We start from the raw sequence: 18079 nt of genomic DNA on the forward strand, positions 1-18079 counted from the left end.
CTGTATTGTGAGTATAGATTTGAAGTTCTTGTTTAACACCCCAGTTTTGTCTTCTGGCTCCACACACAGATTCCAGTTTTGGAGCCTTATGAGCCTTACTCTTTCTTATCTGCTCTTAGCTCTCCTAATTTCTTTTCTAACCAACACCCTGTACTTTCTATACTTGTCTAGCGCATCTGTTGTATTAAGCCTTCAGAGCCTACCATAAGCTTCTTTTTTCATATCAAACCCTGCACATTCATTGATATCCAAAATTCTCTCCACTTGTTAGGCCCAATTTTCCCCTTTACAGGAACTTGTTGGCTATGTATTCTCACAGCTACCCTTCTGAGTGTCTGCCACTGCCCTGATACGTATTTCCCTTCTGCGCTAAGTTCAATTTGACCAGATCCTGTCTTACATTTTTAAAATCAGCCTTTCCCAATTCAAAACCTATATTTCTGGTCCATTCAGAATTAGCTTTAATCTTACTGAATTATGGTCACTATCACCAAAATGCTCCCCTACTGCCACGTCTACCACTGGACTGACTTTGCTGACATATAAAAAAAAATCTCTCCTGGACACATTTTAAGAATTCTGTCCCTTCTAAATCTTTCACACATTGTATATACCACATAATATTGGATAAGTTGAAAATCCCCACTTTTATTACCCTAGTATATTTGCATGTCTCTGAGATTTAGCCACATATCTTTTTATCTCTCTCTGACTACCTGCTGTCTGTAGTATACCCTCAGCAAAGTGATTATCACCCTTTAGCTTTTAAATTCTATCATATCGCCCCATATGAGGAACCTTCTAAGGTCTCAACCCTCTTTACTGCAGTAATTGACTCCTTGGTCAATATTGCAACACCACCTCCTCTTTTACAGTCCAACACCCCTGTCTTACTTAAAGATTGAATACCCAAAATATTGAGCTGCCAGTCCTCTCCCTTTCTTAATTGTGTCTCCGTGATAGCAGTGATGTCAAATTCTCATGTCTTATTCAACACCCTCAACTCATCTGCCTTACCCATTGGACGCCATGAATTAAAATCCATCCAGTCTCATAGAGCTCCCTTGTGCCTTAACTTGACTCTATTTGCACTACCTAATACCAAACTGACTTGGCTCTTCTTCTTCTGTAATTGTTTGTGCATTATACTTACTGTACCCCCAAAAACACACTGCCAAATCTCTCCACAAGGATGTTGGACTTGTACAGGTCTGACTTCTCTTGAAATGGACCCAATGGCCAGGAATCTAAAGCTTTTCCTCCTACCCCAACTCTTCGGCCATGAACGCATCTGTTCTATCTCCCAATTCCTATATTCATTAGCATGTGGCACCAGGAACAATCCAGGGACGACAACATTTTGAGGTTTTTTTTATAATCTACTACTTAGCTCCCTAAATTCTTATAGCAGGACCTGATCCCTCTTTCATTCCATATTATTGTCCCCAGTGTCAACCACTATTTCTGACTGCTTGCCCTTTCCCTGCAATCATTCAGTGATATCCTTGACCCTGGCCCCAGAGAGACATTACACCATCCTGGAATCATGTCTCTATCCCTCATTATTGAACCTCTTCCAAAATTATTCTCCTTCTCATTCTGCTCCCTTATTGTGCAGATGGGTCTGGCTCCCCAAAGGAGTTGCCTCTCTCAGCATTTTCCAACACAGAAAATCTGATGCATTCTGGGATATTCCTGACTACCATCCAGTCACCCTTCTTCTGCCTGATGGTTACCCATTCCCTGTGATTGCACATCCTATCTACAGAACTCTCAGCCTCACGCTGTGTTTCCAGCTGACACTCTAACTCCGCAGCCCTGTGCTCAAGATAATCAAAGTGATGGCTCTTCCTGCAGGCGCATTCAACCAGTCTACCAGGAGCATCCACAAACTCCCACATACTGCAAGCCATATAAAACGTGGGACTTAAACTTAACTTCCCTTACATTCCTTCACTTGCCCTTCTTTGGCTTACTTACATTATTGTATTGCTTTTGACTTACTCTTATTTCCGGTATTTAATAATACACTTTTCTACATTACAGCAATTTACACACGGACATTAATTGTAGTTTTTGAGCCAATTCATTTGTAGACTTTGTGATGCTACTGCTGTTTGATTCAAAACGAACTGATTACAGGATGCTTTGCACCATTGGTAGCAGTCTGGGAAATTTTGAAAAAGAATTGGAGAGTGCTTGACAAAGAGCAGTTATTGATAATATCAAAGCAGCTAAAAGGGGATGTTGGATGGTCAATATTCTGGTAAACTGGAGTTCCAGAAATGGAAAGTGCATGATTTAAGCTCAGATAGGGAATGGAAGAATGATGACAGGGAAACTAAAGATAGATGAGAGTTTAGGGTTAGGACGAAGGGCCACTGGAGGAAACTAATCTTAGTTCTCAAGGGATAGTCAACTGAATGGATAAACACTATATACTGAAATACAATGAAATCAATGGTCTTCTTAGTCTTAATATTGGAAATGAGAGTTATGGAGGTACTTAGAAAAGAAAACAAACTGGCTGTTATCTTTCTTTTCCAGTGTGATTCTAAAGTAGTAGCTGGTTTTGTGAATACTAAGGCCTTGGTAAAACTCAATATCATCCAGTTTCAGTTGGTGATGGATATTTAAATCAACCGATTGTCAGACATGCTGAAGTTTGTTTTACTAAGCTTGAAAAAGCAAGGATGGATTTGTACCGGGGAAATAATTGTGAATGGCGCTAATAAAATTTTCCTGAAGGGAAATGTGCTCTTTATAAGATGAATGTAGTGACTGAATGAATCAATGGTTTCATTACCATTAATAAATCGGCAGAAACTGGGATTCAAGTTGAAAATGTGAGTAATTCTGCTGAGTTTTAACCGTGATATTCAGTGATTCTTTGAAAGAATTCCAGTCACATTGTGTCATATGTTTGATGTCACTATATGTAAAAAGGTAAATCATGGTTAACAGAATCAGACAGTCAATGAGGATATGGATAAGTCTATTGCAGCTGAAAGTACAGAAGGGTATTATTTATAATTTAGTCCAAGGTAGTCTTACAGCACTAAACAAGGTGAATGCTGAACTGAAGGAACCTAAATAGACAAGTTTAAGAGAAATGTGTGTAGTTCTTGTATGCATTTAAAAGACCTTCATAAGAAACGGGAGGTGAGAGAATGGACAGTAAATAAAATTGGATGAGTCAAGGATTTTCTTTTTAAGTATAGAGCAGCATAGAGTCATACAGCATAGAAACAGACCCATTGGTCTAATCAGTCCATGCCGACTGCAATCCCAAACTAAAGTAGTCTTAGCTGCCTGCACTTGGCCCACATCCCTCCTATTCATGTACGTATCCAAAATGTTTTTTAAACATTGTAACTGTACCTATATCCACCACTTCCTCTGGAAGTTCATTCAACACATGAACCACTCTCTGTTTAAAAAATATTGCCCCTCACATTTTGAAATCTTTCTCCTCTCGCCTTATAAATACACCCTCTGTGTTTTGATATCCCCCACTCTAGGTAAAAGACACCTGCCATTCACTTTGTCGATACACCTCAAGATTTTATAAACCTTTATAATGACAAGTTGTTTTGAAAAGGACAGGGCAGAATTTGAACAAAAGGAATTTATTAACAGTCCCAACAACCAAAGGAGCCAGGAGAATTCCATCCCAGAAACTAAAAATGCAATCTTGAACATTGCTGAAGAGAAAGACACATTGCTGAAGATTTTTGTCTTGGTCTCATCAAGACGAATGCAAGCATGCCAAATTTCAAACGATCTTAACTTTTACTGCAGGAGAAAATGGTGCTAATTAATTTGTGGTCAACTCTGATTGGACAAGGCATTGCCATGGAGAAAACAACAGGGTACTATTGATTTCCCTTGTTTAATTCCAAGAAGGTGCAAGATTTTGACGTATTCTTTTTGTTTGCAGAGAGCAGGTTTCTGTAACTGTTTGTTACTTCTAGCCAAATTACAAGGTTCACTGATAATCTTATGTTGGTTGTTTGTGTAACTATTAGCACACTCAGAATGTTTAACAAGTTCAGTAATTGCAGAATCACCTCTAACAGTGAAGAACTCATTTTGCAAGTGCAGGCTGGCCTGTACTCTGCCTATTGTGAAGAGTCTGAAACTGTCAAGTTCCTGGTTCTGATTCACTAACTGGCTTTAAGTGAAGTTAATGTCAGCTCTGACCTTGCAGGCCTCTGCTCTGGTGGCCTAATGATAGTGTTCTTGCCTCTGGGTCAGAAAGCCTGTGTTCAAAATATATCTGCTCACAGAAAGTAGGTGTGCAAGTAGGCCATTCTGGCCTTAGAGCCTGCATCACCAATCCACAAGAGGATGGCTGATCATGCAATTTCGGAATCCCACTCCTGCTTTCTCTACTACTGTGGAGCGTATCACTAACATCTCTCAGCAGGTTCATTAAAAGTATCTGTGACTGTCACCTATGGCACTTCTCTGTAATATTTTGAGTGTGACACTCAGATTTTTGTGTAATATTTTAAAAAAATTCAATGACAAAGGCCTAACACTGGAACAAGTTTATCGACAACACTTCAAATAGAAAGAAAATACAACCCAGATTGCTTTCTGCTTTCACTCAATGTTTGCTTGAAGGTAAATAGACTTGAGACTTAAAAGGAGGCAGCGAAACCTCAGCACCAGAGTAACAAGTTGTATATATTACTAGCGAGTTTAGAGAAGTTGTATATATTACGTATCACAAAGTGGTCCTTGCATATACAAAGCATCCAATTCCAGGGGAATGGTGCTGGCTGAGGTTTTGCACTTCTTTAATTCGGTGAGGGGAAAGTAACTGCCCCGTAATCATACAGAAGGGGTCAAGGTGTACCCTTATTACCATGACAGGGAAAAATTACTGAAATCAAAAACTGAAAAAAGTACAAAATGATCGACCTAGATCCAAGTCTTCCAAGACTTTGTTGTGAACAAGGAAGATATGAGTGGATGCTGACTTGCTGCCTTAATTTCACACTTCCCACTTGTTGCACATTCTGTTTACATATTTAGAAACAATTTATGAGGTTTCCTATCACTGTTCCCCATGTGCTGGCAAAACCGATCTTAAAACTGTGTTTCGGTTCTTCAGCAAAGCAGTGAAATGTGTTGCGGGAAGTTATTAATAAATTCTGATGCGGATTGGAGAATTTCAACACAATTCATGAATCGATTTTACTGTTGACTGCCTGCTGTTAAAAATGTATCTTCTGGTAAAATGAATTCAGGAGGAAAAAACACGGTGTGGCTAAAATTACATTTCACATTCTCCCCTGTTTTGAGATCGGTTTCAGCTGCTGTGACTTGGCGAGAGGTTCACCAGGAGGCAGAGGCCGTTTTTTTCCCCATCTGTTGAACCAAGCAGTCTCAACCTTTGGCAACTATTAATGCTCGAGGAAGCAAAAGTTTAACACTATTTTCGTGATTGATGGTACTTGAGAATGTTACAAGGTTAGCTGCCGACATTTCCCGTGAATGTTGAGCCGCTGGTATCTACTAACTCCAAAAACCTATACGCGTATACACACAATTTGTCATTCGAGCATATGTCTTCAAAGAATTCTCAGTCTAATAGTCGTTGGGGTTTATTATATATCGTTGCACGAACTGGGAATTTATTTTCTCATTCACGTTGATCGACGTTGACAGATAGTAAACATCGGCGCCTTAAAACAAAACACGTACATGCACCGATACTGTGAAAGTCATTTATTTATTTGGTGTTGATCATTTGAAGAAACCTTGTGAAATCTCAGTCCCGATTAAAACAGGAACGGAACGTTGCACGGTAGCAATCACACCCATGTCTGAAAATTGCCGGTAATGCTGTGTTTTATTGCCATTGTAAACGTGCCTTACAATCCAGCGAGTTGCCCGTGGGGTGTGTGTGTGTGTGTGTGAGTTTTGCTTTTCGCATTTGCTCCGGAGACCACCAGGATTTAAAACGTCTTCGCTCAGTCAATAGTAAACAAATATTTAACACAAGAAAAAAAATGTCTGGTTGTCTACCTCCAACCGTGTTGTTATTCCCAGCGACTTTCAAAAGGCAGTTTGATAAATAACACAGGGAAGAGATTTTTTATATAAAGAAAAGATATTCCGCACAGAAGCTGAAACGTGGTTGTCGGGAGCAGGGTGTTGTCTGGTGTGTGTTTTTTTGATGGAAGGAAAAATATGGTCACGTACTTTCTGGAAATAAGCCGATCACTTTTTCTCTCTCTCTCTCTCTCTCATACACATACACAGAGGTCGACTGCATCTCCGAGAAAGAAGAGGTGACTGATCAATATTAAGCAGAACTGTCATTCCGTTTGACTTCACCTGCCCGCCTCACTGTCTGGCAAGATGCGAATGGGGAAGGCGCTAAGGGGCTAACAGCTAACATTTCCATCGACTTGGTGGTTTCACAGGAAAAAAGAAACAGCCAGACAGACAGAGAGAGAGAGAGAGAAACACACACCATACGCTAACCGCCACCTACCAACATCCCCCCCAACAAAAAAAAACAAATAACAACAACAAAACAATTCACAGCTTCGGGTCTTCGTTTCCGAGTCATGTCTGAGCCGGAGAGATGGGCAAGATTGACGACAACGAGCGGATAGTTCTCAACGTTGGGGGAACTCGGCACGAAACTTACAGGACCACGTTAAAGACGCTGCCCGGGACCCGGCTAGCCCTGCTCGCCGACTCGGATGGGCAGAGCCTCCCTGACTGCGATCCCCGAGTCAACCAGTACTTCTTCGACCGGCACCCGGGGGTCTTCGCCTATGTGCTCAACTACTACCGGACGGGCAAGCTGCACTGCCCGGCTGATGTGTGCGGGCCCCTCTTCGAGGAGGAGCTCGCTTTCTGGGGTATCGATGAGACCGATGTGGAGCCTTGCTGCTGGATGACTTACAGACAGCACCGCGACGCCGAGGAAGCGCTGGACATTTTCGAGACGCCCGACTTGCTGACCGGCGAGCCCCCGGACGCAGACGACGAGGAAGAGCTCAACAGGAGACTGGGCATCGAGGAATGCAGCCTGGGAGCTACGGGCAAGGCCAGCCGCTGGAAGAGGTGGCAGCCCAGGATCTGGGCGCTCTTTGAGGATCCCTACTCGTCCAGAGCCGCCAGGGTAAGACTCTGAAAGCGAGGGTTCAGTGAAAGTTTGGAGAGGAACCCACGCTTCACCTCCCCGTTTATTGTCCTCAATTCGTGTAATTATTGTTTTCGCTCCCCGCGCCTCCAAGAGAGGAAAGCAGCAACACCGAGCTGGAGGAAATCTAATTTCACCAAGGCCATGATTTACCCCGGATTGCGGGGTTTATTTTTTGTTTTATTCTCCGCGAATGGAAAGTGTTACAGGTTGTCAAACATATGCATAGCTTCCAGCGTTTACCATTGCTCCTTTCATCCTCTCACCAATGGTGCAATTTGCAGCCTCAGTTTGAAGGCACTCTGCAATTTGTTTCATCATGTGGATAGTCGGATGCAGCTATGTTTGGAGCACTTTCCCATCTACAATTGTTAGAACTAACTTGCACACATTTAATAGCTATATTACGCTTGGTACGCGTGGTCATTATAGTTTAGATTGTAACTACTTTAGAAGCGTTCCGTCAACCGTCATTAACAAACATTTCATTGGAATCATTGTCTTAAATCGTATTGCCAGTTCTAAGTTTAAAAAAATACACAGGATCGGGAATCATAACACTTGACTACGTTAAAGGGCAACCATGCAAATTCTGAGGAAATTTCTAAATTTGCTATAGCAGTGGTTAATATGATCACAATATCCACAGGAGATTTCATAGGAGGCAGGTGACGTGCAGATGAATCTGCTCCTGTTGTTGATAGGCCTGGATTAATTACTCCCACCCCAAAAAAACAGTTATATGGCACAGAGTGGTAGTGGCAACCTGTTGCAAAACGTGCAGCATTCTATTAATCGATTCATATCATGGGCACATTGGCTATGATTGTTACATAGAGGTTAGAAAGAAGAAAATTTCAGCCCACCTCTTGGAGAAAAAGTCTATTATATCATTAAGAACCATCCATGAATGGTGAACCCAATATGTCAAAAGTTAAACTGAGTAACTTTATTCCCTCCTGAAGGAGCTCCAGGCCTCTGAAGTGACATTGGCATAGCAATCCATGACAACCAATCAACTGTCCGTAATGTCAGTGTGTAGGTGACTGTGAAGTAACAGTGTGGTCGGCAGTTTTAATTAAAACTTTGCTTTCAATCACTTCCCCCGGTTTCACATTCACTGACAGTCAGAGCTTCTGGGTAGGTCTTTTCCAGTTGGCATGAACCGAAATCCACGGTTGGTTTGGGGACATGTGTTGGCGATACCATTTTTCACTTAGAAAGATAATCACTGAAGAATAGTCATTCAGTTCTAGCAATTAATAATCCTGAGAGAGAGTTGGGAAAATACCCCACAATTGTGTTTGTTTTGCGTGGAGCATTGTATCTCCCCTACTCCCCCCCCCCCCCTCGCCCACCAAGATATGATTGGAATGTTCCTGTTTAAGGAATATGGACAATTGTATTAACATAGTCAACGTTAACCAGCCTGATAGGGTGATTGAGAACAGTGATGATGCTTGTATGCATGAAATATAAAATAATTTAGATGTGAAAACATTCTGATAGTAAATGGATTGACATCTGATGATAGTGAAAGACAATACATTTGCCTTTGTTTCCTATTCAGTAATTCTCTTCAGATCTTGCAGCAAATGAATTGCTGGCAGTTATATAATTGATGCAAAATTAGCAACGATTGGATGAATAATCATTCTTTAGTCAGTTATTGTCATGGAACATCATGTTTCCATTCATCATTTGCATAGTTTTCATGCATTATATAGGAGACTACGTGCTGTATTAACATGATTGGTAAAGGAGAGGTTGTTGTGATTGACTGGAGCCTGTGGACCAGCTATCGGGTGCTGCCTTTCTCTCTCTTGCTCTGCTCTTTCTTTTCGCACTCAGTCTGCTTGGCTGCACAGCAGCTGTTCCGGTTGCCATAGAGACCGGTATCTCCTTTGCACTGAAATATGGTTCTCTTGCCTTGCTTGTGCGTCCCGGTGAGTCAAAAGCCGCTGAGCGATAAAGAAAAATAAACCTTTCAGTATTGTACACACACACACACAGAGACACACACAGACACACACACACACACACACACACACACACACATTTCAGTACTATTTTAGGATCTGTTTTTAATCTGTTTGTTGCATCAAACGACTGTGTTGTCGCCTCAGATGTTATCTGATGCTCACTGTATCTGATCCTGGAAGCAACTCACCAATTAGCTTCATGTGAATTCCAATCTCATATTCTCATGCCTTCTGACTTGGCAAGTGCACCCAACTGTTTGGTGCCATCCCACTTGGCTGGCTCATTCCACAACCATTTCCTGCACCCCCCAAAATACAGCCTGGGGGTCACTCCACTGGCAGTGATGGACATAACTGGAACTGCATTCAGCTCTAAAACCAATCGTCAAGCTGGGTGCAGCCAGGGTCAGGGAACTGGGGTAATAAAAGCAAAATCTTGTGGAAGCTGGCAATCTGAAATAAACAAAAAAGAAATACAAAATGCTTGAGAAGCTTAACAGGTCTGGCAGAATTTGTGGGATAGGATCACAGTTAACATTTGTAGTCTGGGCTGGACTGGACAGTCCATGGAGGAGGGTAAATATAGGGGTGAAGAAGCATGATAGGCCTCCAATGTGTGTGGGGTGTGTGGGGCAGCTGTAAAACGGATTGTTCCCTTACTCTCCCCCACATATTGCCCAGGACCGACCTGAAAGCTGGTGGGCTCTTAGTTTGAGTGGCCTCTCTTACCACAGACTAAATCCCAGTGACAATGTTCGGAGGCCTTAAAGTCACCATGAATTGACCTTTAAGCATTTCAGTTGGCCCAAGGGTGGACAGGCCTCCCATTGCCTCTCCCAGCATTGGTACAGCTGTGGCAGGAGCAGATGTTTGGACAAACACCCTGGCCATGGCATTCAATATTATAGCCTTCACACGTTAATCCCTTCCCAGGCTGTTGTGCAGGGATTGGTATAAACTCCAGCTCCACCATTTTCTTTCACTATTTTAAAGGCAACAATTGGATCAAACCTCAATGTTTTTTAAGGTAAAAGCGGCCCAGCTGTACAGCTTTTCTGAATAAGATTTTCCTGTAGTTTCTGGTATTTTCTTCATTTGCTTTTTTCTTTTGCAGCTTCTTTTTTTACAATATGAAAATGAGAACTATGCGCAGCTCTCCAGCTGTGCTTTGATACAAGTTCCAGCCAGTTACCCTACTTTTTGATTCTATCAGATCCAGCATTTTTCTTGCAATTTTATAGCCATTTTAACCTACATTGCTTTGTTTGTGGATCTCATCCTCTTTGCTTGCCTAACCAATCAGGCTGCTATTTTATAATCACAATATGACCTCCTTATACCTGCTAATAAATTGCATTGCCTCACACTTGCCTGTATTGAAATTAGTTTGCATATCACACACTGTTTCTGCTTAGGAAAGCATTTCCCGATATTTTAGTTTATCCTTCTTCTGTAGCAACTACGCCTCCTAATTTGGTGTCATTTGAACATTCTGAAAATGTACTTCCAATTCCATAGTCCAAATCATTCATGTAAATTGTGGACAGTGTGGCTCCAGCACTAATTCATGAGGAATGCAGATCTCACCTTTTACCAGACTTTTTCTTTAATGAGAGGTATGCATCACTGGCAAGAACAGCATTTGTTGCCTATTCCTAAATGCTGTTGAACTGTGTGGATTGTGAGGCCATTTCTGAATGCACTTAAGAGCCAATCATGTTTTTGTGAGTCTCGAGTAATATGTAAGGTAGGACAGATCATCTTTCTAAAAGGGCATTAGTGAACCAGATTGGTTCCAGTCAGAGATTTTCATCGCTGAGATTAGCTTTATATTCCAAATTTATTAATTTAATTCAATTTTGCCAGTTGCTGTGGGACCATTTGAACCCATATCCCCAAGGCATTTATCTCTGGATTACAAATGCAGCAACACTACCATTACACTATTATCTTCCTCCAATGTGAGCAACAATAAGCTATTTGAAGTAGATCTGCTGCAAGCTGGGTAGATAAAATAAAAGGAACTAGGTTCTAGCCATTTGCCTGGACTGCTGCCAATGTACAATTTCTCAGTATAAGTAAATGAAACCTGAAGACGAAGTTCATGCGGCTTTAATGGGATTTATGTAACAGAAGAATAAATGGAAAAGAAATAGAATAATGTTCAGTAAATTATCCACTGTATAAATATATGTATTTCTATATCCTATTTTGTATCATCTTCTTATTATTATATTTGCAGACATAAGTTCTCAATCTGTCTTCAGTTTTGGTTCTCCTTAATTTATTTCATTTTTTAACCTCAGAGCTCTTTTAAATTCTGGTAGGATTTGCTGTACAAGAATATAGCTTTTGATGTAAAGGTGCAGTTGTTTAAAAAGTGTCAGCAATCCCATGAGAATCAAGTATGAGTTTAACAGCTGCAATTTTATTTCACTTAAATGTAAATAAGTAAAAAGTAAACTAAATTTTTTGTGAATAACTAGTTATTAAGATTGCTACGGTAGTTGCAACTGGACAGTTGATAAAGCAAACCATTGTTGGTACAGTGGTCAATGACCAAATTTTAACCAGTTGTTAATAACCATGTCAGTTATATAAAAAAATGCGTAATATGAACTCCTAAGATGCTGCTTGGCCTGCTGTGTTCATCCAGCTCCACACTTTGTCATCTCAGATTCTCCAGTATCTGCAGTTCCCATTATCTCTGCATAATTTGAACCAATTTTAAAGTTGAATTAAGATAAAGGCTGCATGAGTTTGCTTTGGTGTTGATGAGCATGATAGTATTCTTAAACTATTGGTGCTATGTCCCAAAATTCATCAATCTAAGAACCATCTATGTAAAAGGAAAACACTAATTACATTTTCACATCTTTTCAATGGCTTGGGAAGGGTAGGTCAGTTGAAGCCATTTAAACAAGTTGCAGCCTTACTTCGAATTATTTCTTGCTAATCTTTTCATATTCTAATATTATTGTTTTTTTAAATGACAATATATATTACACAGTGCTATCAGCTCCACAAGAACAGATGGTGCTGTGAATAAAAACTGTCACAGTAATGCCATTAAAATCACTATAATCCATAGAGTTTCCAGTTAAAATTAAAATAGCATCTAGTCTTTGACAACTTAGTTATTTGTTTAACTTGCATACAGGATGAGTTGCCAAGAAATATGATCTGTATCACAGTTGAGCCTCTGACAATGACTCACTTGCTGCTTTAGTGCTTGTGAATGAACAAGTAAGGAAACTTATGGGGTAAATACGAGAGTCCTGTAACTCGTCATTAAATAGCCTGTATAAACACATCAACATATTATTGACTGCAGTGGTGGCAGGAGAGGGGTGTGCAACTGGATAAGATAGGAGGCTGGAACACTGTTCTTGTACAGATGGGATTAAGACTTCGATCCAGCTTGATTGATAGAATGGAAGTCTTCCTAATCTGCTGGCTGCAAGAATCCTATATGAATTTGATTTGGGCAGCTTGACCCTTCTTGATACTGAGTGTGGATCCACAGTGCAACATTGTCCAAACACTGCACCAATTAGAAATTATGAAGTGGGTAGACGGTTTCTATGGAGAAAGCAACATTACCCATTGGTCTGCCAGGTGTATCCCTCTGCTCTTTAACAGATGCAGAGCAAGGAAGGCTTTAATTGTATCGAAATTCTGCAATTACTATGTTGAAAGTGTTTGATGCTGGTAGTGAACATGTAAAAAGAAAGAAACTAGCCCATTTTTCACCACCTTAATATGGAGAACTAAAATGAAAAGAAAGTAAACATAGCATAAACTTTCATAGTGTTTGGTTTGGTTATGTCACCTCAGTGATGAATAATAACTTGCTGTGAAGATTTTAGAATTAAATTTGCCTCAGTCATTGATCATCTTCTGTGATATTAAGAATAAGCACAAAAGAGTAAAGAGGAAAGTAACCAGAAGAAATGTATAATTTGATGATGCAAGTTTTATACCTACTTTTTCGTTCCAGAGTAAAGCTGTAATTCATGCCATCAGATCCACTCACGTTGGAAACTGATACTTAGTTTGGTGTGTAAATAATTAAACATGCATAACTACAGTTTAACTATTTATACGATGGCCTAATGTTTCTTGACAGTTTAATTCCCCAAAGAAGAAGAAAATGGCTAATTTTGTTGTGATGAATTAAGAAGTAGTAGAGCATTCTGTGTGAGCAATGGGATGTTTTGGTGTCCGCTGTTTATGATAACACTTGCCTCTAGATTTTCAAAGAAGGAAGAAAACAAACCCAGAAAGGAAATGTTCTTGAGGTATAAGTTTCACTCACAATTTCATTTAATGATAAATCACTGCAACTGGGAACTAGGTGTGGTGTAGTTTCATGGGGCAACTGATTTGCAATCTCAAATGCTCAAATTGCTAACTCAAATGATCCTTCATGAAATAATTTACTTATCTACATTTAAGACTAGGTCTAATGGATGTTTATTCACAAGACAAAAGTACATTCATATTTGCAATTAATTATAAATATCATTCAAATGTGATTTGATAATCGGGAGATTGGCAATTTGCAACCACATGTTGTAATGAGCTGAAGTAGATGTCATAAAGCATACAAAATATTCTTTGGGGCAAGGGAGACAGACAGAGGTGAGTTTAAGAAGAGCAACCTGCAATAGGTTAATGCATGGTTGGAGGAATGGTGCAGAAGTATAAGTTTTAGATTTCTACATATTGGGACAATTCTGTGTTAAAGAGTCTTATACAACGTAAATGAATAGGATTGGGATGAAATTTTTGTGATGTGGCGAACTAATATTGCGGGGAAGAGTTGAAAACAATTTAACAGACAGGTGAACATAAGGACGAAGCCACAGGGAGCAGAAACAATGTTTACAGAGACTTGGATGCAAATAGTATTAGAATAAAACTTAGTGGAAAGTGATCAAATAATGGAGAAATGTAAAACAACTTAAGGTGCGTATAAGGACACATACTTAAATGCACATTTTCAATTTCAGACTGTGATAGGCTACACCGGTGCGCTGTAGTTACAATTTACCAAATGGAACTGTGATATAGTGGTAATGATCTGGTTCAAACAAGGGCAAAAATAGAAAATTAATATTCCTACAAACAGGTGAAAATGATGGGTGGGAGAAACCAACTGATCCAACAAGCTTACAACATACTCAAGACACCTAGAGGATTATGCATGAACCTTCCAAACCCCTCACAGGAATGTAATCTCCTGGGAGAGACAAACAAAATCTGAAAAACATGAGGACAATAAAGGGAAAAGAAAAGATCAAGCTGGTAAGCTCCTCCTATCCTGGTGAAAGGTTGCCTTGACTATGTGGACATTAGCTTTGAACCCATTTACCTTTTATACCATGGTATCTCTACCCTAACTAAGAACCGGCCACACTGTGTTATGAATGCTTGCAAAGTCAGCATGCCTTGTACAAACTGGCAATACATTCCAGAGGCTCACTACTCTCTGAAAACAGTCTGTTCCTACTCCTGCATAGTTTAAAATTATGCCCCCATTTTGTCAAGCTGAAATAATTTATCATGAGGTGTGCAAGCCTGCCATTTTATTTTTTTGTGTCTCTCGCTTTCTGATCTTCTTTAAATGTTAACTTACCTAAGTCGATCTGAGTAAGTAAGGCACTTTAAGCGAAAGAGTTCTTGTGGTGCAATTGTAATACCCTTGCTAGAATGTCTGGACTCAAGTCCTACGTATGCTGAAATGTGTCATGACACACCTTAGCAGATTGCTTTAAAGTGCTTACATTTGAATGTATAATGCAGAAGCCGTCCCATTGATCTAACTACGCCAGTGTTTGTATTTTTTTAATGTAAAACATGGGGTGTTGTGGTACTGTGGGTATGACCCTACCTCTGGGCCAGACCAGCTGCGTTCAATTCCTGCTTGCTCCAGAGGTGAGTATCAACATGTTCGAACAGGGGTCAGGTTCAAAAGATTTTAGTCTTACAGGTCTCTTTTGAGCTTTTCTAACAGCTGCTACATCACTCACCATGTAAGGGAACCAAAACTGAATGCAGTTTTCCACATGTGGTCCAAATAATGAGCTGACTAAAGACAGTATGATGGCCTTTGAATTGGACTGAATGGTTATAATCATACAATCTAATCTTCACAGGAGATCAGGAAGGACAAAAGGAGACATGAAAGTCTTGATTCAAGAAACGGTTACTGTCAAAAATGAATGATGTGCCAGTGGGTTCAAAATCAGAATATATTTGCACAAGGTCAAGGGATGTAAGAGGTACTGTTACATTACTGGGTACAGAGAACACAACAGGTCATCAAATAGTAGGAAGGAGAAAGATGAGAAAGCAATACAGTTGTGATGAAGGCAACTTTTAAATTATTTCTTGGGGCAGGAAGATTGGCAGGTAAAACAATAAATAACCCTTAAAGAGGACGTAGTTTGAGTACCAATAGTTGACCTTAAAAATAGACAATCTGCTGCTTTGCCTCCCCCTTGTTCAGTTGGTAAATTGAAGCTCAGTCTGTGGTTTAGCACTGATAAACACAGATGTAGGAAGTTTGCGTACAAAAGTAGAAGGAATAAAAGGCTGAGATAACAAGGTGTAGAGCTGGATGAACACAGCAGGCCAAGCAGCATCAGAGGAGCAGGAAAACTGATGTTTCAGGTTGAGACCTTTCTTCAGAAAACAATCAGGAATAAAAGGCTTGCATTTTTGCAGTGCTTTTCATGCCCTCAGCTCATCCCATCACTTCACACTCAACAGATTACTTTTGAAAGGTATCTAGTATTTTGAGGGCAAGCACAGCTGCCAATGGTACAGAGCAAGGACTTTAAGTCTTTTGATGATGTTGGTGGAGGGATAATTGTTGGCTCAGGCCCCTTGAAGATTTGGTGATTCTTTTGTGAATAATTGCCATGGAATATTTTTCCATCCACCCGAACAGAGAGAATAGAGACTTCAGTATTGCATCCCAACCTTGTGGTGCCATCTCCAGCAATATAACAGTGAGTATCCTAATGAACTGCCAAATTAAATTATGTGCTCAAATTCTAGAACTGGCAGATATAAAATATCTAAATAGCATTGAATTAGATTGTTAAGTACGGATGAAAACCAGTTTTCCAGTCAGTGGCCTGAATTCTAACACACCCTACGTCGAGAGGATAAACAGGTCCTTTCTCTGCTGGACACACATGTTTTTTTGTCAGGATAACATCAGCTCAGCTTCTAATGATGTAGGCCCATAACGATTACCCGAGAGTAGTGATGGGATGGCAACTGTGGAAAATTGAATAATTATTAATGTCTGTGTCCATTTTATGATATAATGTAAGTGGATATGGGCAGTGCAGCCTATTGTTTGTATTACCTCAGAGTTAGAACAAAAGCTGAGTGGTGTTAGTGTAGCTTTTCTGTGATGCTTACTTAAATGCGCACAACCTTTCTGCTAACCTTGGATTATATTTGTTACAAAGGTTTGGAATTAGTTGTAAACAAGGAAGGGTTAGGTTGTGAGCAATGTAACTTTTTTTTTGCTCAAATTTTAAAATATATACTGTTTTCTTTTCATCCCAGAAATGTGGGCATCAGTGGCAAGGCCAACATTCCTTGCCTATTCCTAGTATTCCTCATGGAAGCTTCTGGTGGACCTTCCCCCTGCACTGTTGAAAGCTGTGTGGTGCAGCAGCTCCTGCAATGCTGTTAGGTAGGGGACCTGAACTTTGATGCAGTGACAGTGAGGAAGAAATGATATATGTTCAAGTTACGATGGTGTGTGGTTTGGAGAAATGGTTCAGTTCACCAGTTCACAGGATCTTCTAAATGGTGAAGATCACAGTTTTAGAAGCTGCTGCTGGAAAACCCATGTAAATACATGGCAATTACATTATGTGACAGCAGAGTGAGTGGGTATTTTAAGCTGGCGAATGACATGGCAGTCAAATGAACTGCTTCATTCTGGATAGTGTCAAGCATGATGCGTATTGCTGGAACTACACTCACCCAGTGAGGGACTGATTATTCCATTTCATTCCTGAATTTTGGTTTGTGATTGATGGTGAGACTATGGACTGTCAGGAGGTAAGCTATTTCTGTAGAAATCACAGCTTCTGACCTGCTTAGCTTCCACAGTATTTATTGAATGGGCAATAAATGTTTGCATTTACTCAATACAAATCAGTTCAAGCCTGGATAATCATAAGGTCCACATTCCAGTAAATTAATCCATTACCTGAGAAATTGAGAATGGAGTTGAAAAGTGCACAGTCATTAACGAATAGTGTTATATACAGCGGAGGATGGCCAAGATTGCTGGAGCTTGAGGACGCTATCCTAACGGACATAAGAGGTTGTTGTGTAAGATTAAAATGCATAGAAATTGAGGAAAGTGTATTGAGATGGATAGAAAACTGGTTGGCAGAGAGGAATTATTGGGTCCTTTACATATTGGCAGGTTGTAACTAGTGGGAGCCACAGGGATCAGTGCTGGGACCCAGCTATTCACAACATATATTAACGATTTGGATGAGGGAACAAAATGTAATATCTCAAAGTTTGCAGATGGCACCAAGGTGGGTGGGAGGGTGAACTGTGATGGGGATGAAGAGATCCTTCAGCTTGATCTGGATAAGTTGGCAGAGTTGGCAAATCAATGGCAGGTGTAATATAATTTGGATAAATGTGAGGTTATGTAACTTTGGAAGCAAAAATAAACAAGCAGGTAGATTACTACCTGAATGGCTATAAATTGGAAGAGGGGTGTGTGCAGCGGGACCCGGGTATCCTAGTGCACCAGTCTCTGAAGATAAGCATGCAGATGCAGCAGGCAGTAAACAAAGCAAATGGTATGTTAATCTTCATTGCAGAGGTTTTGCGTACAGGGGCAGGGATGTGTTGTTGCAGTTATACAGGG

General features: G+C 40.3%; 1 protein-coding gene across 25 annotated transcripts in view; it reads left to right on the forward strand.

Annotated features, from left to right (window-relative positions):
* The first annotated feature begins 5396 nt into the window (after positions 1-5396).
* The window catches only part of LOC125460757 (potassium voltage-gated channel subfamily C member 2-like), a 225633-nt gene continuing 212950 nt past the window's right edge, over positions 5397-18079 (forward strand). For 5 of the 25 annotated variants that reach the window (XM_048548628.2, XM_048548630.2, XM_048548631.2 and 2 more), the window contains exon 1: positions 5397-7150. In XM_048548628.2, the coding sequence (XP_048404585.1) occupies positions 6605-7150 (546 nt within the window). In that variant the 5' untranslated portion in view covers positions 5397-6604. The remainder of the gene's footprint in view (positions 7151-18079) is intronic. The other 20 variants (XM_048548618.2, XM_048548619.2, XM_048548617.2 and 17 more) reach the window with 11 other exon arrangements.

Source organism: Stegostoma tigrinum, chromosome 18, assembly GCF_030684315.1.
Source record: "Stegostoma tigrinum isolate sSteTig4 chromosome 18, sSteTig4.hap1, whole genome shotgun sequence".
Lineage (NCBI taxonomy): Eukaryota > Metazoa > Chordata > Chondrichthyes > Orectolobiformes > Stegostomatidae > Stegostoma > Stegostoma tigrinum.